Source organism: Arvicanthis niloticus, chromosome 8, assembly GCF_011762505.2.
Source record: "Arvicanthis niloticus isolate mArvNil1 chromosome 8, mArvNil1.pat.X, whole genome shotgun sequence".
Taxonomy (NCBI): Eukaryota; Metazoa; Chordata; class Mammalia; order Rodentia; family Muridae; genus Arvicanthis; species Arvicanthis niloticus.
The window spans coordinates 70,167,905-70,191,881 of NC_047665.1; the positions used below are offsets into that span (position 1 = coordinate 70,167,905).

General features: G+C 40.6%; 1 protein-coding gene across 2 annotated transcripts in view; it reads right to left on the reverse strand.

Moving 5' to 3' along the window:
- Nucleotides 1-23,977, reverse strand: part of C8H10orf67 (chromosome 8 C10orf67 homolog) — a 95,159-nt gene that overhangs the window by 37,588 nt on the left and 33,594 nt on the right. For both annotated transcript variants that reach the window (XM_076939575.1, XM_076939574.1), the window contains exons 6-10: nt 21,490-21,631; nt 20,277-20,335; nt 15,726-15,791; nt 3,799-3,870; nt 1,961-2,200 (exon numbers count right to left, since the gene is read on the reverse strand). In XM_076939575.1, the coding sequence (XP_076795690.1) occupies nt 1,961-2,200; nt 3,799-3,870; nt 15,726-15,791; nt 20,277-20,335; nt 21,490-21,631 (579 nt within the window). The remainder of the gene's footprint in view (nt 1-1,960; nt 2,201-3,798; nt 3,871-15,725; nt 15,792-20,276; nt 20,336-21,489; nt 21,632-23,977) is intronic.

The following is a 23,977-nucleotide window of genomic DNA, read 5'->3' on the forward strand; positions in this document are numbered from 1 at the left end:
CTCACTCTGCCCCTCTCTCTCTGCCCCTCTCTCTGCCCCCCTCTCTCTGCCCCTCTCTCTCTGCCCCCTCTCTCTTTGCCCCCTCTCTCTCTGTCCCCCTCTCTCTGCTGCCCTCTCTCTGCCTCTCTGCTTCTCTGTGCCTCTCTCTGCCTCTGTCTCTGCCTCCTGGGTGCTGAGACCACACAAGCAAGTACCACTATACCAGCTGGGAATGATTTCTCTCACTTCTTGATGCTTCCTCCCAAGTGGACTGACTTTCCTTGATATAGTAATGCTGGAACTCCCTCTCTCCCCCTCATTCTCTGGGAGTGATCTACCTGTCTAATTAAGTGGCTTAAGAGACCTAGATAATTTTTTGTCCCCTTTGTGAAGCAAGGTTCACACAACTGTATATGATAGATTCTGATCTATCTTTCCATGTCCTATAGAAAGACAGATTCTGCTACCTGTGGAGGAAGAATAACATGGGACCTTGCAGAACATGACTCAGGGACACAGAAGATCTAAACATCTAAGGGGACACTCTATGTGAAGGGATATACATTGTCCCAGTGAGTCACCAGTTAGATCTAAAAATCTTGTCTAATTGTATTTTGAGAGAAAAGTTTTATTTTAACAGGAAGGACAATATGTAGGAAGAGCTAAGGTGGGAGGAGTAAGGAGAGGAGGAGTAAGAAGAGGAGGAGGAGGAGGAGAGGAGGAGCTAGGTGATGAGAGAGAGAGAGAGAGAGAGAGAGAGAGAGAGAGAGAGAGAGAGAGGTGGAGCGTGGGGGGGCATGGAGGCGGATGTTCGAGTGTCTCTGTCAGTCAAAGAAAGTTGATATATTTAGGTTGGGTATTGGGTTACACTTCTGATTGTATGGGCATCTTGTTATTGAGCATTACCAAACTTATAAAGCCTTTTATTAACATAAAAAAATTGTATAAAAGCAAATAGGAGAAGGGGGGATGGGATAGGAGTTTTCTAGGGAAGGGAAAGGGGATGGCATCTGAAATGTAAATAAAATATCCAATAAAAAATAAATAAAAAATGCATGAACAAAAAAAAATAAAAATTGTGTCTAGTTACACAATTCATGGTGCCCACCAACCATGTGAACCAAAACCCATCATTATCCCCACAGCTACGCACAAAGAAAGTTCTCCTCAGGATCCTTAGAAAGAGTAGTCTTGGGGAATATACTGCCCAGTAATAAGCTACACCTTTGGCACTTGTTGCTCTTGTTAAATACCCTTACAAAAGAAACTTAGGGCTTATTTTGACTCTTAGTTCCAGGGTACTGCCCATCGTGGTGAAGTCAAAGCAGCAAGAAGTTGTATTATCTGATCATACTGTATGCACAGTCAGAAAACAGAGGGAGATTAATACTTGTACTTAGCTAGCTTTCTCCTTTGCATGCTGTTTAGAACTTAAGCCCAGGGAATGGCACCATCCTAACTCTGACAAGCCACCAAGCAGCAGAACTTCAGAGAACTGTTTCTTAACATGGGAAAGGAGAGCAACAGCTTATAATTTACCCATGTCAGTTCCCAATAGTGTTACTTAATCCAGCTGAGAAGTGTCAACTCTTGCTGGAGCAAAAGGACCAGATCCTTCCATTTCCTTCAGGGAGACATCAGCAAGGAGTGCAGTTTGCCCTAGTAAGAATTTAAGAATGTAGGTCTCAGATTCTGTTAATCCAACAGAGATTTTCTAAGGCTTAGGAACTAACCTGTACAAAGCAGTTCACTGTGGGTAACAGTATCATTTTGAGAAAGCTAAGGAACTTTTACCAAGGACACCTGATTAGCTTCCAGAGCACCTACTCTTAGTAAGTGTCAGGTGCGTTACGCAATGGGCCTGGAAGCTGTTGGGCAGGAAGTGGGAGGCATGAAGCCAGAAACAGGCTAACAAGACAACACCTTGTACACTCGAGGTATGGGAAATGAGGTAGACAGTGATGATGTGCCTGCTTCTTACGTGCTTTTCTGAAGGCTTTGGAGTGAGACTGGCAAAAATTTCAGAAGGAGCAGGAACAGTGAGAGTCGTCTCGGTAACAGAAGGAACAAAGGCACCACTAATAGATTTCTTCGACAATTTCTTTTTCAACTTTGGAGACACACTGAGGGAAGCTGAAGGAGGCCGCAGAAACTGTGACCCCTCTTTGCTTTGACGTGTTAGGTGGATAGAAGCCTCTCTTGCCTTGGAAAATGTTCCTCTCTGCCAAAACAAAACAAAACAAAACAAAACAAAAAATCCAACAATTATTCTCATTTTACCTTAGAGTTCTATCCCTTACCTGTCCTCCCCTGAGCAGGAGTCCCAGAGTGGGAAGTTTCACTCTCACTGGATGCTAATCTGCCCTCCCTTGCCTTGAGTGGGAAGTGGAACCTGGTGTCCCTCTAATCCATGGTTCTAGGAAAAAGCATTGAGACAGATATATCCCTTGGCAGCAGCTGCAGGGACCGTCTTTGTAAAGCTGGGGAGATGGCAGTCTGAGGTATGTATGAAGGTGGGAAGGAGAGGGAGCAGAAACAGGAAGTGTGAGGAAGGATCTTGTGCCCAACAGTCTACAGCCTGTCTGAAAAAAATGGCTTCCAGGTTCTACTGTTCAATCCCTTCCTCCCCTCCCTATTTCCCCCAGCTTCTATCTCCCACCTACCAATCTTGTTTACTTTAAAACATCTTGTTTTCTCTCTCTGTGTGTGTGTGTGTGTAGTATAGTGTGGTGTGTGTGTGGTGTGTATAGTGTGTGTGATGTGTGTGGTATGGTGTGTGGGTAGGTGGGTGGTGTGATCTGTGTGTGTGTGGTGTGTGTGGTATGTGTGGTGTGGTGTGTGTGGTATGTGTGTGTGTGTGTGGTGTGGTGTGTGGGTAGGTGGGTGGTGTGATCTGTGTGTGTGTGGTGTGTGTGGTGTGTGTGGTATGTGTGGTGTGTGTGGTATGGTGTGTGTGTGTGGTGTGGTGTGTGGGTAGGTGGGTGGTGTGATCTGTGTGTGCGTGGTATGGTATGTGTGTGGGTGGGTGGTGTGATTTGTGTGTGTGTGGTGTGTGTGGTGTGTGTGGTATGTGTGGTGTGGTGTGTGTGTGTGTGGTGTGTGTGGTGTGTGTGGTATGTGTGGTGTGGTGTGTGTGTGTGTGGTGTGTGTGGTGTGTGTGGTATGTGTGGTGTGGTGTGTGTGTGTGTGGTGTGTGTGGTGTGTGTGGTATGTGTGGTGTGGTGTGTGTGGTATGGTGTGAGTGTGTGGTGTGGTGTGTGGGTAGGTGGGTGGTGTGATCTGTGTGTGTGTGGTATGGTATGTGTGTGGGTGGGTGGTGTGATCTGTGTGTGTGGTGTGTGTGGTATGTGTGATGTGGTGTGTGTGGTGTGGTGTGTGTTTGTGTGTGTGGGAGGACATGGATCACTGGTGTCCTCAGAGATCAGAAGAAGATATTGGACCCTCTGGAGCTCGGCTTTGAGGTGCTTATGTGCTAGAAACCAGGCTCTTCTGAAAGAACAGTACCTACTCTTGATATCAAGCACCTTCATTTAAACTCATATATGAGAAAGCAATGGCATGTTCTTGAACCCAGAGAGATAACAATAACAATAGAGATATATGGATGATAGGTAGAGAGATAGATAGATAACAGATAATGACATGATAAATAGATGACAGATGGTACATAGATGACAGATGATAGATAGATAAATGATAGGTAGATGGACAGACAGATGATAGAAAATAGGTGAGTGACAGATAGATGGTAGATGATAGAGAAGAGATGGATGATAGATTCATAGATATAGATAGATAGGTAGATAGATTCCATACAACCTTGCCGCCATAACGGGAGGTTATACTGGCATACTTTTTTCTAATTTCAATATCGTCTTTCTGTCTGTTGATCTGTAAAAACCAAGGACCATATTATCACTTATCATTTGCAAAGATTAAAAAGAAGAAATCATTGCAAAACATCTGAAACATATCATATACTAAATACAATTAGAAAACATACTTGTACCTAGAAAAAAGTTCCTTAACATAAGTGGACAGAATTATATGTGCAATTTTTTCCGTTGTTAGCATCTATTTACCCCCTTTCACATAATAGATTATATAGATACATGTGTTGTTCACTTATTAAGTATATTTTGATACACTATTATATTCTTATAATCCTCATTATAATTTAAAAAATACAAGATAATTTAACAGCAAATTCCCAACAATATAAAGAATGAAATTTTGCTTTGCCAATTAATACTGATTTCCAGTAATAAAAATAATGTTATCAAAATGTTCTATTAATGCATGCTTCAATAATACTTAGACTTGTTTAATATAAATTAATAAGTTATTCCAATAATTCTAATCATGGTTAAACTTATTTGAAATTAAAAGACGATGGGAAATACATGTAGCCATTCATCTCATTAGCATATGAAGACTTCTCACTTTAAGTACTGATCAAAACTGAATAGAAACATGGCTTATAACATCTTACTATCTGAGAGGACAGTTACTGATGCCCAGGAAGGCCTATTTTAAGTAGTATCAGGATCTTTGCCTGCCAATCAGGATGTAGCTTTGAGCTATTGCTCTAATACCTGCCTGCAAACCTCCATGCTCTCCACTATGATGATAATGGACCAAACCTCAAACTGTTCCTGCCCTACTTGAGTTTCTGCTCTGAATTCCCTCAGTGATGAGTATGATCAGGATATACCTAAGGTGCTAGCTCTTCACCCAATCCCAGAACATCCAGAGGAGGCTGGACTCCCAGGAGCTCTAACAAGCCCAGGATCATAGGTGAGGAGACTATGACACTCCCCCTACTCCAAACAAGGAGTAACTGGGACCCTTGGGGATTCAGGAACTCCGTCTGACAAGTGGATGAGCTCCATTCAGTCTGTGGTGGTGCCCCGAGCAGACCTAGGGTGCCAGCTCTGCACCCAATCCCAGAACACCCAGGAGCTTTAACATACCCAGGAACATAGGATCATAGGATCACAAGATCTCAGGAGCTTGGTCACACCAGGATTTCAGGATCCCAGAAGCAGCCTGACTTCCAGGAGCTCTTACACCCAGGATCTCAGGATCACAGTATCACAGGATCACAGAGACAGCTGGATTCTGAGGAGTTCTGATACAACCAAGATAACAGGAGAGATAGGATCCAGTCAGAGACGGTGAGTGCAGATAGCACTAGAAATAACCAGATGGTGAAAGGCAAGTGCAAGAACATAAGCAACAGAAACCAAGGTTACTTGGCATTATCAAAAGCCAGTTCTCCCACACTAGGTATGGGGAAAGGAGGATGACATCTGAAATGTAAATAAACAAAATAGTCAATAAAAAAAGTAGTATCAGTGGGCTTGAAGTTAAACCCAGTGTTATAGTTAAACCCTATTACAACAACATTTTTATTCTCCATAATCTTCAATGTAGTCATTGTCAAATTCAATCCAGTTTTCACATTAATTTAAAAGTTCCTTACCATTCAAATACCCAACTGCTTCACCCTGCTACACTTCACAGCTGACTGCATTTGAAAAAAATCGACAGCCACTCATGATAAAGAAAACAGTTCTCTCCTTCAGGTCTGGGCCTGGGAATTGAGCAGATCTTGGGTGGCAGCTCTGCCCCCAATCTCTAAGAACCCAGAGGAAATGGGGCTCCCAGAGCTCTAACCTGGGCAGCATCCTGTCTGCACTTGAGCACTGAGCAGATTTTGGGCCCCAGTGCTTACCCTAATAGTTACACCCACCCCACAAAGTTCTGATACAACCCAGATAATAGGAAAGACAGGCTCTAGTCAGGGACAGGGCAGGTAGCACTAAGGAGATACAGATGGCAAAAGGCAAGTGCAAGAACATAAGCATCAGTAACCCAGGGTACTTGGCATCATTAGAACCTAGTTCTCCCACACAAGGAAGTCCTGAATTTCCCATATCACTAGGAAAGCAAGATTCAGATTTAAAATCACTTCTAATAATGATGATAGAGGATTTTAAGAAGGACATAAATAACACTCTCAAAGAATTTGAGGAGAACACAGGTAAACAGGTAGAAACCCTTAAATAGGAAACACAAAATTCCCTTAAAGAATTACAAGAGAACACAACCAAGCAGGTGAAGGAATTGAACAAAACTATCCAGGACATAAAAATGGAAGTAGAAACAATAAAGAAATCACAAAGGGAGACTATGCTGGAGATAGAAAACCTAGGAAAGAAATCAGGAGTCATAGACACAAGCATCACCAACAGAATACAAGAGATAGAAGAGAGAATCTCAGGTGCAGAAGATACCATAGAAAATATTGACACAACTGTCAAAGAAAATGCAAAATGCAAAAAGTTCTTAACACAAAACATCCAGGAAATCCAGGACACAATGAGAAGACCAAACCTAAGGATAATAGGTATAGATGAGAGTAAAGATTCCCAACTTAAAGGACCAATAAATATCTTCAACAAAATTATAGAAGAAAACTTCCCTAATCTAAAGAAAGAGATGCCCATAAACATTCAAGAAGACTATAGAATGCCAAATAGACTAGATCAGAAAAGAAATGCCTCCCGTCATATAAAAAGTCCAATACAAGGAGGGAAATTATACCCTAGAAAGAGCAAGAAAGTAACCCTCTTCCAACAAATCCCAAAGAAGATAGCCACACAAAGATAATTTCACCTCTAATAACAAAAATAACAGGAGACAACAATCACTTCCTTAATATCTCTTAACATCAATGGACTCAGTTCCCCAATTAAAAGACATAGGCTAATGGATTGGATTCATAAATGGGACCCAGCATTTCGCTGCATACAGGTAACCCACCTCAGTGCAAAGACAGACTCTACCTTAGAGTAAAAGGCTGAAAAACAATTTTTCAAACAAATGGTCCTAAGAAACAAGCCAGAGTAGCCATTCTAAAATCTCCAGCCTAAGAACACAAAGGGGGCCTCATGGCCTTGGTACCTGAAAGTTTGGATTCCGAACTGTTGGGGAATTTCAGGAGCAGGGAGGTGGGAATGAGAGGATGGTGGGAGCACACCCTCATAGTAATTGGAGGGGGGTGGAATGGGGTAAGGGGTTAGGCATCAGTGGAAGTGGAGGGCCTAGGTGCCCGAAAGTTTGGATTCCCTGATGTTGGGAAATTTGAGAGCAGGAAGGCAAAAATGAGAGGATGGTGGGAGCACACCCTCACAGAAACTCCCAGAATTATATGGATTAGACATGACAGAGGCAGGCCGCCAGAAGAGTAGATTCCAGAATTCAAACAAAAAATTATCTTGATACTAAAATTTGTTTTGAGAATTGTATATTGCAGAATACATAGCGTTGGTGTATCTACTCAATCAAGCAAGCTGACCAGACCTGCTCGAACCTCTGATGTCCTGGAATTCCAGCTGGATGCAGTGAAGACACAGTGTCAGAAGCTTACCAATTTACTCTTCCCCCAAACCCTCTTCTAATATCTCAACACCCATAATCAGCTTGAAGAAGTTAATGAGGAGTCGGTGCCCCTACTCCCTGGGCTTGGGGACTGAGGTGGTTAATATTGGGCTGTCTTTCTAGGGAAAAGTAGTGGTTTTGGTGGATCAGGGAGGATTAGCTAGGATTTATTGCATAGCCATAACCTATTGGTAGAAATATGTATAATTGTTATTAAGATGAAGTTATAATTTCTTAAATGGTACAAAATTTACTTTAATTTCAAACTTAAGGTTTTCCTTGGTATGAGCTTCTTATTGATATAAAAGTGAGATGAATATTGTTATTCTCATAGGCATTGTGCCTGTGTAACACATTTAGGAATACACAGCTTAGACCCAGTCCTTCTTTAACTTTTTTAACTGATTTGAGATGGTTAGCCTGTCAGTTAAGGGCCTATAGCAAATTCATGGCTCTGAGTTTATTGTTAGGGTGTTTTCTATATTTTATTTAGAAATAGCTGAGAGGAGTTAACAGACAACAGTCCAGATTGCCTTACATGGATAGTTGGTTTTCAAAACATCAGAAGTCCACAGAATTGACGTTACAAACATTTCTGTATTAATGTTCATTTTGATTAGAGACCTGTCTGTTCCTGACAGCTTCCTGTCTTGGATTCTAAGAAGAAAGTGAGCATCTTTGGAGTTACTCCAGTTGTGGTGAGACAGCCACTAGGCAAAAATTGCCTCTTTCTATCTACAGACAAATTACTGTCCAGAAAAGGACACACTTGCAGAATAGTCGATCTGCCAAGACAGAGTAATCAGCCCTTAATAATTCTGCATCACTAGGTCTATCAGATGATCCTGGGCCAAAAGGCTGAAAATTGGATGCTCCAACGTTTTGTAGAAAAGGGACTGTCCAGGTGTTCAGTGGTCTCTATAAATTGGCTAAGTTTTAGAAGCTGTGCTTTGTGCTTCCCATAATTTCAGTTAACTTGGTCACTCTGGATTTCTGACAGGGTTGAAAACTTATAGTCTCATAGTTAATCCTGGCTATTTACTTTGAGAGAAAAGATTTGAAAGGATGTTTTTCAGCTGACATTCATTCTAAAGCCAAGAAAAAAGCCAGGTTCAGAACTAAATCTTTTATTTAGGAGAGATGATAGAGGTTCTGGATAGTCAACTAACCAGATGAATGGACTGGGTATTAGGTCTATCTTGTACCTTACTGACACATATTTGTATAGTTATGCTTTAATTGTATTTTGAGAGAAAAGTTTTATTTTAGCAGGAAGTGTGATATGAAGGAGGAGCTAAGGTGGGAGGAAGAGGAGGAGAGGAGGAGGGGGATGAGGATCTAGGTGACAGGTGATGAGAGAGAGAGAGAGAGAGAGAGAGAGAGAGAGAGAGAGAGAGAGAGAGAGAGAGAGAGAGAAATATGGAGTCGGAGTTCACGCGTCTCCTGCAAAGATAGTTGATATATCTAGGTTGGGTATTAGGTTACACTTCTGATTGCTATTGAGCATTACCAAACTTATAAAGCCTTTGATTAACATTTAAAAAATTGTATAAAAGCATAAAGAAGAAGGGGGCATGGGATAGGAGTTTTCTAGGGAGGGAAAGTGGGGAAAGGGGATGGCATCTGAAATGTAAATAAAATATCCAATGTAAAATAATTAAAAAATAAATCTGGCAATAAAAAAAAATTGTTTGTCATTTGGCTCAGTGGTTAAGAGCACTGACTGCTCGTCCAGAGGTCCTGAGTTTAATTCCCAGCAACCTCATTTTGGCTCACAACCATTTGCAATAGGATCTGATGCCCTCTTCTGGTGTATCTGAAGAGAGTAATGATGAACTTATATACATAAAATCAATGAATCATTTTATAAATAAATAAATAAATAAATAAATAAATAAATAAATAAATATCTGATGCCCTCTTCTGGTGTATCTGAAGAGAGTAATGATGAACTTATATACATAAAATCAATGAATCATTTTATATATAAATAAATAAATAAATAAATAAATAGTTTTTCCCTGTCTTTGAAAAACATAATAGTCCTTTAAGAATTTTCTACAATGTGTTTTGAGTTACCCTCCTCTTCTTTACCCACTCAGCCTGGTATCCTTTCTTTTTCTCTACCCATCATGTCCAATTTGCATTGCCCAAATTTTCTTAGATGTGTGGTCTTCCATTGAAGTATGGTCCACTTACCAGAGGCCACATTCTTAAAGATGACTCTTTTCCTCCTAGCAGCTCAACTCCTCACTTATGGATAGGACTTCGTGTATACACGCCCTTTTCTTGTTAAAATTTGATCTGGCTTCAGGTTGTGTGGGACTTGTGTATACTGTCTCAATTACTATGATTCATATGTGTGGAGGCCCTGCTGTTTCCCAGGCTTGAGGACATTGTTTCTGTGTGTTCATTGACTGCCTCCATTTCTTATGATCTTTCTGCTCCGCTTTTGCCATAATTCCCAAGCCAAGGGAGGATGTGATGTGACCCAGATGTCCTGTTTTATTGGAGGTTGCATTTCTTATCTTGCTATTTCATTTCATCTGTCATTTTAGAGCTCCTCTCATTTCTTTATACAGTTGATAGTCTTGGTAGAGATTTATCTTTGTCTTGATTTCTTTCAGGGACTCATCTCTTTGTTCGTTAACTTCTGTTATTTTTCTACTTTCAGTTTTAATGATCTCTGCTATGTTCTTTGTTATTTGCTTTTTATATTAATTATACATCTAAAATACTAATTGTTTGCAAAGTCGGGAGTCTGTGGGACTTCCTTATGGTGATAGCAGTACTATACATCAGGGGAGTTAACTTTGAAAATTATTTAGCAAATCAATAATTAACATTAAATTATAATGGGCATACCATATAAATGGTATGGTACCAAGTCACATGCACAGAAAGGCTCAGGACAGAAAGGGCCACCTTCAGTGCGGAAACATTCAGAATGTTTCTTTTCTAGAGGAAGAACTGTCAACTGTTGTGGGAATCTTTCTGGAATAAGCACTCTGACAACCCCAATGAGAGTGGAGGAGGAGATGTTACCAGTGGACTGTTAACAGGACAGGCCCCGAAAGACCTTAGCCTCAGATCCAGTTTTTATTCCCATTTTATACTCTAAAACCACAAGGTGAGGTGGGCAAGCAATCAAGATTTTTACAGGAGCATATGTGGCTGTCAGCAGGTTGTTACGGGTAATGACATGTTGTTTCAGGTATTTCTCTAGGTTTTTCTGTTTCAAGTAGCAAATGAAGTCATGCTTGACAAATAGGCAGCACAATCACTGCTTTAAGTCACTAAGTAAATCAATGAGTCAGTATCTAATTGTAGTGAAAGATATTTAAACCTCCAATCCAAATATGACCAGTCAATGAAAAGACAACTCAGTAATTATGAATATATTCTGTAATCCTAGATTGGGCATATTCACCACTTCACTACTCTATTCCCAGCTATGAGACCCTTATAACTTGAGGGTTTTCCAGACTCTGCATCTTCTACCTCCTGCTTCCTAGTCGTCCACTCCTTCATCATCTTCCTCCTCCACTGTGTTCCTCCAGTTGCATTCCAGTCATCTTCTCACCTTAGCTCCTCCTACATCTAATAATTGGTCTCTTCTACCTTATTCTACTGGAGAGTGATTTTCAGGGTGCTGTAACAATATTGATGAGTCTCCCTCACAAAATGAGGCAATGTTTGTAAAATGCAAAAAAAATAAATGTGTTTTAATGATTGAGTATAAGATATTAATGAAACAGCTGGATGTGATCAGATCTAAAGAGGAACTGGTGTGGTTATCTGAATATATGCATGACTATCTGAATAGCTGCATGCAAAGTATTTGAGAAGAACATCTGATCTTCTGCTTCATTCCACACCCATTTTTAGGGGTAAAGAAGACCCATGAGCCAGGAGTATACCCTAGAGCAAGTACCATGCTTGATGGTGAAACACAGACTCTTTAAAACCAGTGCTGGTCAAAATTCACCTACTGTCACTCTTGTTAGGCTTAGCTACATGGAGATTTCAGCAGATGTGTTGATTCAAGCACAGGGATCAGCACTGCAAAACCGAATGTTCCACTAGGAGCTGCCTGCTGAGGGGGAGCACTGGGGAGGGGGGGCTGGACTAGTAGAGACAGAACTAAAGCTATCAGTATAGAGAGACCCCTGGCAGATCTGCAAGGGCTTCACTCCGAACTCATTTTACCAATGAGTCATCAAAGTGAGAAATTAAAAGCAGATTCTAGGCCATGAGTGTATCGTCCACATAGTGATGTGTGAAGTCCTGAGCCTCCTTAGAAGAGAGGTGGGCCTCTGCACACTTATATTTAATAGCGGTTATGGGTGGAATGTAAAGTGTCTTTTGTGCACTTGTGTGTTTCAGCCTCTGGTCCCCAGCTGTTGGCTCTGTTTAAAGATGATGTAGGAACTTTGGGACAGTGATTCTCAGCTTTCCTAATGCTGCAACCCTTTACTGCAATTCTTCAGGACGTGGTGATCCTCCGCCATAAAATTACTTCATTGTGACTTCAGAGCTGTCATTTCACAACTGTAATGAATTGCAGTGTAAATATCTGATGTGCAGGATATCTGATGTGCAACTCGCATGGGGGTCTTAGCCCACAGGTTGAGAACCATCACTTTGGGAAGTAGAAGAGAGAGAATAGTGTTGAACTTAGAACTTACTGATTTCTAGGTGAATTAGAAGACAACAAGCTTTATAATAATTGTGGCTCTATCTCTGGCTCCCCGGAGTCACTAGCATGCATGGAAACATCTCGAACTCAGGTCCTCATGCTTGCACAGTGAGTCCTTTGCCATCTCTCTAGCTCTAGTATTTGGAACTTTCTGCTTGAGCCTAACATTAAATAGCACAGTCCATGTTAATATAGCTGGGCATGGTAGTATACTGTGGTCCTTGTACTTGGGAGGCTGAAACAGGAGAATCACAAGTTTTAGGCTAGACTGAACTGGATAGCAAGATCCTGCCTCGAAAAATATAATAAAGAATAATGAAAAGAATAGAAAAAAAAAAGAGAAAAAAATGTACCGATGTATCAGTTTAACAGTGGTGTGCCGAGGAAAACTTATCAGTGGATAAATGAATTGGAAAGGAAGAGGGTCAAAAATATAAAAGAGCAAAGATACTTTCTTTACAACTGGCTAGGTATATTTAAAACTTATTAAATAGTAGAGCAGACATCAAACTGTAGTCCAAGGATCCTCCGAGGCCCTAAGGCCATTTGGGATTCTGTAAAATATTATTTTCATAACAATAAAATGTTAATTACCTTAAGTCTTTCATAGCTCTCATGAGCTTACAGTGGAGATTGTTAGAGATAATGTGAGCAACAACTGATGAGGGACTTCTTCCTGTCAGCAGCTTCCCTCTGCCCTTTGGGCCATATAATTACATAGTACAGGTTGAGCAGGACTATCAGCTGTCCAGGAGTACAGGGGACACACTGGACTGACCAGTAGGTAGGGAGTCACTGTGATTGTGAGAGTAGAACTGCCTTTGCCTGCTTAGCATACAGTGACCAGTCACTCAGCAGCCACTGCTCATTGGTGTTAGTTTTGACTGAGGGCCACACTTCCCAAAAATTTGGCATCAGTGAGGTTTTGCTCAGATCACTGGGAACATCAGTGTCCCACTGGTTGACTAAACACTGCCATATCGCACACAGTAGGGCTGGGTCGGCTTGAAGCATACATTAAAAGGAATTTGGCAACAGAAGCAGGCGGAGCAAAGGAATCTGCTGTGTCCCCAGAATGGCACTAGAGCATAGACTCCCTGTCTGTCTTGACTCTAGGCAGCACGGAGAAACCACAGAGAGATGAAGCACATGGAGAGCAGGTGAAGGAAGGCGCTTTCTTTTCTGATGGAGGCTCTCTCCTTTACACACTTCAAGATAAATGAAAAACATTCGCTTAGGAATGTAGGAAGATAGAGAGCTATTTCCTGTGTCTCACCCCCAAGTCCCGTCTAGGGATACAATTTCTCCATATGTAATTGTGAGGATATGAAGCTTCCTCCAAAAGACTCGTGTGTTGGCAGAGTCTGTAGAAAATGAGTCCAATATCAGAGAAGCTATTGGGTCCTGAGATCTCTGGCCTCATCAATGGATTTCTATAGTCAGGGATCCATAAGTGCCAGCATTATTAGGAAGTAGTGGAAACTTCAATGTGAGGTTTTGGCTAGAGAAAATATGGGGCATGCCCTATGGACTATATCTTGTCCCTCTGTTGGCCTTTTTCTTCTACCATAAGCTCTGTTTCTCTCTTTCTCCCTGGAAATGTTTACTACATCACAGGCTTAGAAACAGCGGAAGCAAACGGTCACAGAATGGAACCTCAGAAACCATGGGCTGAAGTATCTCTTTCTTAGTTTGATTTCTCTATGATTTGTCCTATGACTATTCTTACATAGCATACATGATGCCCTGCATATGCTTAGTGTATGTTGTAGTTGTTGCTGTTTTTAAATGTGCATTTGCTTTTTATATGAGACTCTTAATAGTCCAGAAACTATTTTGGGAAACAGTAACAGAAAACCAGAAGCCCTTCAGTTAAGAAATGAGATGCGTATAAAATAATGGCCAGTTTTACTCCTTTCCTCTCCTTTTCAGTACACCCCTACACTCTGGCTTCTGAACAAACACAGGAGTGCATGAAACAGCACTGTGGACATCCCAGAAGTCATCGCTCTTCAAGGCAGCTTCAGTGCCTGGGGGAGATGGAGGGAAATAGGTCCACCATGACAACCTTGGCCCCAAGGACAGACTTAGGCTCATATTCATACTGAGAACTCGAACCCCCAAACTGACTGTAAGCACACTAAAACTCTAGTGCTTTGGTGTCTTTGTTGTTGTTTGTTTGTTTGTTTTTGTTTTGCTTTGTTTTGAGGCAGGTTCTTGCTGCTTGGCAACAAGCTTCAGGCCCAATGAACTTCTAAACAACAAAATAAAATGGGATTGGACCCCACTGCCCCCACCCCCACCGTGAGCAATACAACAACAGCACCCGTTGAACTCTTAAGATTTTTTTTTTTTTTTGGAAAGAAAGAGAAGAAAGAACGAACGAACAGGGCTTGGGGTCTATTCCCAGTATAGGCACAAACTCCCTGCTGGAGAGTTCTTTCAATTGCTACTGACAAACTAACAATGTCACATTTACTTCATGCCCAATAAAAACACTTCCCTTCCCTGTAATCACTATGTATGTATTTAGCTGTTTTTCAAAGCAGAGGCTGGACTTTGCTAGAAGGGCAGAGGAAGACAGATTGTGAGAATACCAGAAACCCACCAAGTACACTCAAAGGAGGGAGGCTTTTTATATGCAGGTATTTAAAAGTAAAGGACCCCAAATAACACATCTGCTAACACGTGGTGTCTATGAACAGTGGGTCTTAAATTTCCCCCCTCGCCTGCATTCCCAAGTTGGTTTCATAGAAGGCTTCATTGTAATCCAGGACCATTGTTTTGCATTAATTTCTATGACAAGGAACCCAAAACACAGGGTGCCCCAGGGTAACAAAACAGAGTTAGGGAGACAGTCACAACTTGGCACAAGTCTGACAAGCTGTGGAAAGCAAGCGTTTCAGTGTGTGAAGTGGCGTGGATTTCCTGGGAGCAACCTATTCTCCTGCACACAGTATCATATTCTTTCCGAGCACATTTCAGACCCAAGTCAAGCTGTGTTTTATTTTTTATTATAATAAACACAGTTTACTGTAACAAAGACATACTAGCGGTGGTCAGCTGACAGGCAGTGCTGCCCCACGAGCTGGTGATGAGGGCCTGGGGTGGGGGAGTCAACTGATAAAAGACCAGCCGTCTGGAAAGTTCTCTTAAAAGAACATAAAAAGGCAGTGTTTTCTTGAGACTAGCACGGAATGCCAAAATATCTAGCTGCTCTCCTTCCTTGCTGCTGCTTACTGCAATTTGTAACTAAAAACGGCAAATCCTTCCCAATCCCAGGCTTTCAAATTCCGTTTTGGTTTTTAGATTTCCAGAATAAAATGAAAATATTTTGTACATCATCTTCAGTGATGACACCGTTTCTTACCCCAGAGTTTACTCCCTGTTTATCAAAGCAACATGCAAACTTTTTCTACAAACACCTATTTAATAGTCTCTATAATTACACATACACTTAGGGTCTCGATGAAGGAGAAATAAGTTGCTCACAGCAATTGTTACATGTGAAGCACCTAAAACATTCAGGTTAGATTAAAGTCAGGTTAAACTGAAATCAGATTCCTTAGGGGAAATAGAAATTCCTTAGGGGAAATCTTACCATGTCTTGAATGGCTACTTTTTCACAATCCAGCTCATACCTTAGTCTGTCTCTACTATCCATTAACTGTAATAGAGAAAAATAGGACATTTTAACTAAATATAAGAACACAGCGCCTATGCTGTTTTCCTCAGCAGAATGTAGTAAAAACACATTTTAATGTGGGAGAAAAATGGGTTCCAACGTGATCAAAGGGAAAATTACTTTCTTATAGATTATTATGTTCTGATAATCATTACATAAACAAACTAACCTACAAAACAATGCCAATGTTCATTAATTGTGTTTAGTTATTACATTTACTAATATAATTCATAATAATAGTAAATAATTAATAATGCCAGTATATGACTTACAATTTTTCTCACCACATTTGTCTCAAATGTGACATCATGATGCAACAGGGTGAGTTAGTCTGCCCCCATAACAGCTTTGCTTAACTTTCTGTATGACACATCTGCTTGCTTCAGGATTTGATGATATATTTATTTTCATATCAAATCATTTACTTTGAAAATTCTCCTTAAAAATCACACTTTTTACCTCTGTCCTTAGGTAGCTTTTTTTTTTTTTTTTTGGTAGTTTAAACAATTTCTGTTTACGTTGGTAAAATTCAAACCTTAATTTAAACCTTTGTTCAACTCAATCAATTAATTGTATTTACTAATCTGATAAACATCTCTAGAGTCATCATTTAAGACTTTGTAATGTCTAATGTTTATCCAAGTTACCTATTGACTTCTCACCCAGGCTCGGATCCCCACTTCTTTCTTCCTATTCATCTTGAGCCTAGCACAGAGTCTAGGTTTCTCCAGGAACTCGGAAGGCATCCAACCCTTGGGTGTGAGTGACCCTGTCCAGTGTGCCTGACCATCGCTACCTCCTCCTCCTATGTACTCCCCAGCTGGCGAAAACATACACCGTGCCCTTTAAGAAACAGCTTCTTACTGTTCTTAGATTCCCTTCTGGACTCCCCCCCCCCCCCCCCATTTTATTCCTGCCTAGCTCTATCTGGCTTCTGGCTTCTGGCTTCAGGAGATAGTCCTTTGGCTGGCTTTGACCCTCCTACCACCCACGCTGAGCAGCTGAGTGTGCCTCCGGCAGCCTCTCAGCTTGCTGGGCATCACACTTCAGCTGTGCTCTCAGCCTCCTGGTCTGCCACATACTAGAATAAGGTCTCAAGAAGAGATTGTGAGGTGGCAGCAGATGGAAAACAGGCTTACAGACTTAAGTTAAATATGAATTTTGAATTACAACATGAAAGCTACTGAATTCCATTCTGTAGAACGCTTATCCCAGACAGTCTCATCTTCAGTTTGTTCTTTTATTATACCTACTGCTTAAAGAAGTAGCTCATGTCTCAGTTGAAGCTTTTGAGTTTGTCTTTTCCATTCTTTCTTTTTCTGCCCACCTCTTCCCCAGGCTCTGGTCTTCTCACCTTGTTATCTCAACATGCCCCTATTGTAAGACCAGCCACGCCACATTTTCAGAAGTCCTAGAACACACCTCACACTGCACACTCAGCTGCCAGCTTCTGTGAGCTCCTCTCCTCTGGAGAACAATAGCTCAGGCAGCCCTCCCAAGAAAGCTGCATGAGAAAAACAGCAGGACTGTTTGCAAAAGGTTTCTAGAACCTTCCAGTTGAAACCAGGCTTCTTTTTTTCATGTATCACCCTGCTCTGTGGTCTTGGTCTGTACCTTCCCAGCAGGTGTCCCCCCCAACTTGTGTGTGTGTGTATGTATAATGTGTGTGTATATGTGTGTGTGTGTGTATATATATACACATATGTGTGTGTTTGTGTGTGTGTATATATATATATACACACACATATATAATATTTTTCTAGCACTAGTGTAATGTATGACACTCCAAAAATACCTAATAAACACCATTGAACAAATTTAATGAAAGGTATTGGGAACAAAGCAACAAAAGTCTGTTCTCTCTTGTTCAACAAGGTCTGACCTGCTTTCCAGTTGACAAACCACCTTCACAAACATTATTATCTCTATATACATAGTAAGCCTGGAAGAAAGAGGAAGGGGGGGTGGCAAGAACTAGTCCACAGGGACACAAAGTCAGAAATAAAACAGGAACGAGGAGGGTCTAGATTCTCTCCTCTCAGTAGGAAGCGAGTCTATACTCTGTGTCTGTATGGAACTCCAGTGGTTGTAAGGAAAAGTGAAGGAGAAACACAGGACTTGTAGAAGAAGACTGAGATGAAGGAGATGTGCTGTCCTGTAGCAGATTATAGTGAACGGTTGGCTAACCCTTTCACGGGGGTCACATATCAGACAGTCTGAATATCAGACATTCTACATACCAGGTATTTACATTATGATACATAACAGTAGCAAAATTACATGATTTTGTGGCTGGGGGTCACTGCCACATGAGCAACTGTACTGAAGGGCTGCAGCGTTAGGAAGGCTGAGAGCCACTGTCCTATAATCATCTAGAGTAGAACTGGCAAAGAGAAATGCATTTTGAGTCATATACATAAATTCAATTTTATAAAAGCCTTGCTAAAAAATAAAACATGATGTTAAAATTATATTTTATCTATCCCTATATGTACCCCAAATATTAATATCAGCACCTAGTAAATATTAAAATTATGAGGGAAATATCATATTTTACATGGAATTTTTAAAAAGCCACTGTGTATGTGTTTGAATTCAGGACAAATTTGAGAGTTAAAATGTTATCTATGTAGATTTTAGAAAACTTCTAAATGAGAAGGCAGATTCATTATCTAAATTATTGAAAACTTGAAGATTTTTTTTTCTACTCAGTGAAACAAGCATTGGAGTTTTTCCCACTTAAAATTGCTCAAAATAAATCCTCTCAAATATTGTGAATGTCCAGGGGCCACATGTGGTCAGGAGGCAGCGCTGAGCAGTGCAGATCTAGAGCCTGAGCAGCCTGTGACTGAGAGATTTCAGCTGACACAGGCATGGTTTGCACCCTTAAAGATTTACAGGAGACATTTCTGGTTTAACTTCATATTGTATCCCACACAGGCTAGCCTGTAACTCATTGTCACTAGAGGTCCTCACTACAGGTCCTGAAGAAGCAGCCTGAGGAACTTTGTAAATGAGTAGTGTGCTTCCCTGGTCAGCAAAGTGAGACCAGAACCTGAAGATTTCCTTTTATGCCAACAAAATGGATCCTAAGAATCTCAGCCTGTCTGTCCCCAGAGACCATTGCTACTCTGTAACAGCAGGGTTTATGGTGCAGCTGTAGGAAACTGGGTGAAGCCCAAGAAAATGAAATCGTTTCATGAAGACCTGCTTAGCAGATGAAAACATGTCCCGACTCTGACCTGGTGTTAACTACAACTATCAGTGTTTAATTTTATCTGAATTCCAAGAATATCTTGCAGTGCAAAGTCAGACCTGGTCAGTATCTAACCCTAACTTGGGTCCATGTGGCCACCATGCATTTGAAATGTGGCTTATGTAATTGAAGAACAAAAGATATATATATATATATATCCTTTGATATATATACACACACACTCCTTTTAATTCTTTTTAAAATATTTATTTTTATATGTATGGTAATGTTGCTTGCATGTATGTCTATACACCAGTGCATGCAGTGTACTTAGAGGCTATTCGATTCCCTGCAACTGGAGTTACAGCTGGTTGGGTAGGTACTGGGAACAGAACCCAGACCTCTAGAAGAGTGGCCAGTGCTCTTACCCAATGAGCTATCTCTCCAGCTCCAAGAACCATGTTTTTAATTTTGCCTAATTGAACCTAAAATGTGATAGTTCACTTACTGGAAAGTATGTACCTTTACTGAAGTGATTTGGGGGTATGGATCTGCCTTTCACCTGCAGTTCTATGAACTCTAAATGCATCTTCATCTGATGCACCGCTACAGGTGTATATTTCAGGGTGTGAGGCATGGTCCTCAGCAGAGGTGAGATAGGCTGCTGTCTGCACGGGGGCTCACAGTACAATGAACACCGCACAGGGGGAAAATATTGCTCAGAAGACTTCAAGCAGGGCTATCTCACCAGTGTAGGCTGGGGAAAGAACTATCACTGTAGTCCTGTGCATCAGATGTGCCAGGGAATCTTGATTTTCATGACACTGAAACTTTTCTTGCTTTAAACAAAGATTGATCTAGCAGAATAAGCCAATTTATTCTTGTCCAGAAAAAAAGAGCATCCTTCAACATCTGGCCTGAAGACAAGATGTGACCGTGTTCTCATTCTTAGTTATAGATGCTTACAAGTAAACTTAGGAAACTCAAAGTCCTGTAACTTGTCAGTTCGTTACAACCAAGATAGATGCTCATATATCCCCAAATGGGTGATTACCAATATACCAATGGGTTTTTTAGTCAGAATTCTTACTTATTACTAGCTGCTTTATTCCAGATAACAAGGAAACTATGTTGTTAAAATGACATAATGGAGACATGCATAAGCCTACTTTCTCTACATCTGAAGACGCCCTGACATGGTGTCATTTAGCCAATGGTACTGATATTTCAATTTAAAAAGAGTCATTTATCAATGTAAAAGATCTTCGTACCTTTTGGATAGTTCGCTGATCCTGCTCTGAAATCTCTTTCAGATACATAAGTTCATCCTCTGTAAACAAAAGGAGAGAGAGGCCGACCATGAAATTACACGCGTAGGCCCCTGTATTCAAACTGCCTGCTTGAGGCAGGCTTTAGAGGGACCGGCAGGCCTGGTGTTCACAAGTCCTAGCAAGATTGTGACCTTCACAAATGCCCTTGACATTCACAGCATTCTTCCTGCTGTTAGGATGGCTGGTCAGAGATGGAGTAAGAAATAAGTTCAAGATTCAAGTGGGGCTGAGGGCTAAATGCTTTTCATCAATACTAGCAGTGGGCATTTTCTTTTCTTTTCTTTCTTTCTTTCTTTTTTTCTTTTCTTTTTTTTTTTTTTCTGTTAGTTACAGCCAATACAAAGTGCTTTATTTAGCAGGTGGCACTTTATGACTTGCTAAGAAAGACCACTACCTGAGAAAGTACTGTCATGCCACATCAGAAGAGAAATGGATTCATAGTGGTGTGGCATCATCCTGTACTAAATACACTAAAATGTATCTCATTTCACCAATGTTGTTCATATCCACGTTTTAAACTTTGCTCTGCTCTCATAGTGTAGATTACCAGAACATCATACAAAGAGGGAAAAACATCCCACACAAATACAATGCCAACAGTTAAATCTAAAAAGCACTTTTAAAGCAGTGTACTTCTGGAGATTAAAAAAAATGCACATTTTAATTAAGATGTTTATGGTCTGAACAAAATGAAATCTAAAGTCTCAAAAAAAATTCACATTTAAAATTCATGTCAGAAATTGAATCTAAGTATTGAGTCTCAGCATTTTACTCTGAAGGGCTAAGCCTGCTTCCCCACAGTGTATCCCAACATGTCCCCTTATGTAGGTAATAGTTTAGACCATTGCACATGTGTCTGTTTACAGAACTCCTAAGCGAAGTAGGGCAAACTGTGAGGCACTTTCTTTTCTCTTCTTTTCTTTTCTTTCTTTTTTCTTTCCTTTCTTTTCATTTTTCTTTTCACAAGGCAAGGCTCAGTAGCACAAGTATAGATAGATCTTACGTTTCAAGCCAAGAAAGCTATCTTAAAAGAAAAACTGATAGCTTTCAAACTGATTTCTAAACATATATATGTATATATTATAAATATATATTATGAAATACATATATAAACACATTATACACTATTATAAAATATGGTTGACAGTATTACCTAATATTTCGTTTTCTTTTATGGCCGCTTGTGACTCCTCCTCAAGCACTGTGATGATTTGCATCAACCTCTCGTTCTCTGCCCTGCAATCTAAAAGTTCCTTTTCTGGCCTTGGAGAGCTGGGCTCCTTGGCAAAAGAGTCCTGCAAAGACAGGGAAATCCATATTTCTAAGCAGGGAGCCAAGGATTTAAATATGCCACTCTAGGACAATGCAGATACAGAGGCGCTATCATATAATTTTCTGAATTCTATTACACACTTATAATATGAATAGGAAAAAGGAAAGGGGAAAAATAGAACTAGCTGGAAGAAAGGCCACAGTACATTCTGTACAAAGACCCCAGCACATGGGGACATTTTATTGACAGGAATAATGCATATCATACTGTTCCTGTGCCCTCCTCATTCAGGTCAATTCATTATGGAGGCTGTGTCCGGGGAGGCAGCTGGGGCCCCTCCACCCACACTTCTCTCTGAGTGTCTGGAGCGCTGTCCCCTGTAACTAGGCAAGCTGGGGGGACCGTGGATGGGCAGCGCCAGGGGGTGGCAAAGTGTAGGACTAAGGAGGGGGGCTTGTTGCCTTTGTGGCATTTCTCGGAGTCAGTGCAGCCAGTGTGGTGAGGAGCCCATCACATGTCAAGGGGTGACGTTTGCAGGCTGGGAGCCGCATGGAGTCCATCAGGCACGCGGATATGCACACAGTTGGTTTTCTGCTGGGTGGGGGAGCCACCCAGAGGCAATTCATATTCTGAACATTAACGTGGCTTTGCATGCCTGTCACAGGGGCTGTGCAGGCGGTTAACGCTATTGAAGACTTCAGCTTAAATCTCTATGCAAAGTGATTACCTTGTAAGAAGGTTTCAAGATAACTTACAACAAAAGACTTTAAAGTTATAGTTTTAGTAGAGCAAACTCATTTACATTTTTATTATGTGTGTCTTTTGTTTAAATCTTGCCATGTCCATTATGATGGAGGCTTTTTCCTATGCAATGGAAGTTTATTTGGGAAGGCTACTCTCTTTCTTCTTCCTCTTGTCTGTTTCAAAGCTATTGAAAACATCTGAATATGCTCTCCTATGGTTGTCTACATTTATGGACACACTTAAAAAAATTAAGATGTCATGGATCAGGGAGACTGGTGCAGAATTTTATACCTCATCACAGATGATGTAATTTCAAAATAACAGTCACATTATTATGCTAAAATAGGGAAACAATTCTACATGTCTTGTTCTGAAATTACCATAAACTTGAAAATACTTTTGAACTTTACTGTGGCCTTAGCTGAGTTATGAGTTGTTTCTTTTATAGTAATTTCATGATCGCAAATAAATAAGAATAACTAGAAACTTAAAAACAACGCCATTTTTCCAGTATACTGATTTCCTTCAGGAATTATCCTCTGACTTAACTTTAGGGAAACCAGAAAATAAGTTGTTAAAATGTTTCTCCCTGTGATGATAATGTTTCAGAAGAAAAACAAGTGTTGAAATGTCTTGTAATATATTAATACTACTTTCTAAAATGAGTGACTTATTAATGGAATTATAATCATATACATTGGATTTAATAGCATTTGACATAGGCTGTTGAGTTTTGTTCTAAGCTTGGGTACACATCCTTGAGTTTTTGGACCTTTATTCTATTTAGATTATTACAGTATAATTAATTTTTTATTTTATTCATTTACTGCTATTGAAACAGATTATTACTATGTAGACGGGGCTGGCTATTTTGTTTATTTACTTATTTGTGTGTATGACTATTTTGCCTGCCTGTATGTTTATGTAACACATGTTTGCCTGGTGCTCTTGGAAGTCAGAAGATGTACGGTCCCCTGGAACTGAAATTGCAGACAGTTATAACTTGCCATGTGGTTGCTGGGAATTGAACCCAGGTCCTTTGTAAGAACAGCCAGCACTCTTAACCACTGAGGCATCCCTCAGGCCCATGGTCTTGAACTCTTCACCATCCTAACTAGACAACTATAGTGGTTAGATTCTAACATGCATAACTAAAGGAACACTAAGCGTTCTAACAAGCAGTTAAGAAACAACATGGGTTTCTCTAAAATAAAGGGAGACCCTTAATATTAATGTGTCTCGCTTAGTTAAAATTGAAACTATCACAGAATGTGTTTATGGTCTAACAGGATTTCCTAAAATATAAACAAACAAGGCTGCCTTGAATCTACTTAAGCCTATATTCCCCACCTGGCAGCTCATGGCCATCCATAGAGGATTACGTGGGTGCCTGTTATCATTCATAGCCTAAGAACTGCGGGAAGAAAACTCAGATGACAAAGTAGTAGCAGCTTCCAGCTGACATGTTTTCTAAGCCATTATTGTGGGAAAACACAATAATAAAATGAGGCGCTTTGCCTCCAAACATCAATCTACAGCCTCCACTCTCCAGAGGTTAGCCTTTAGCTCTGTCCCCACCATCTGGCAGCTGCAGGAACTGCAAGTAATTAACTATTCAGACACC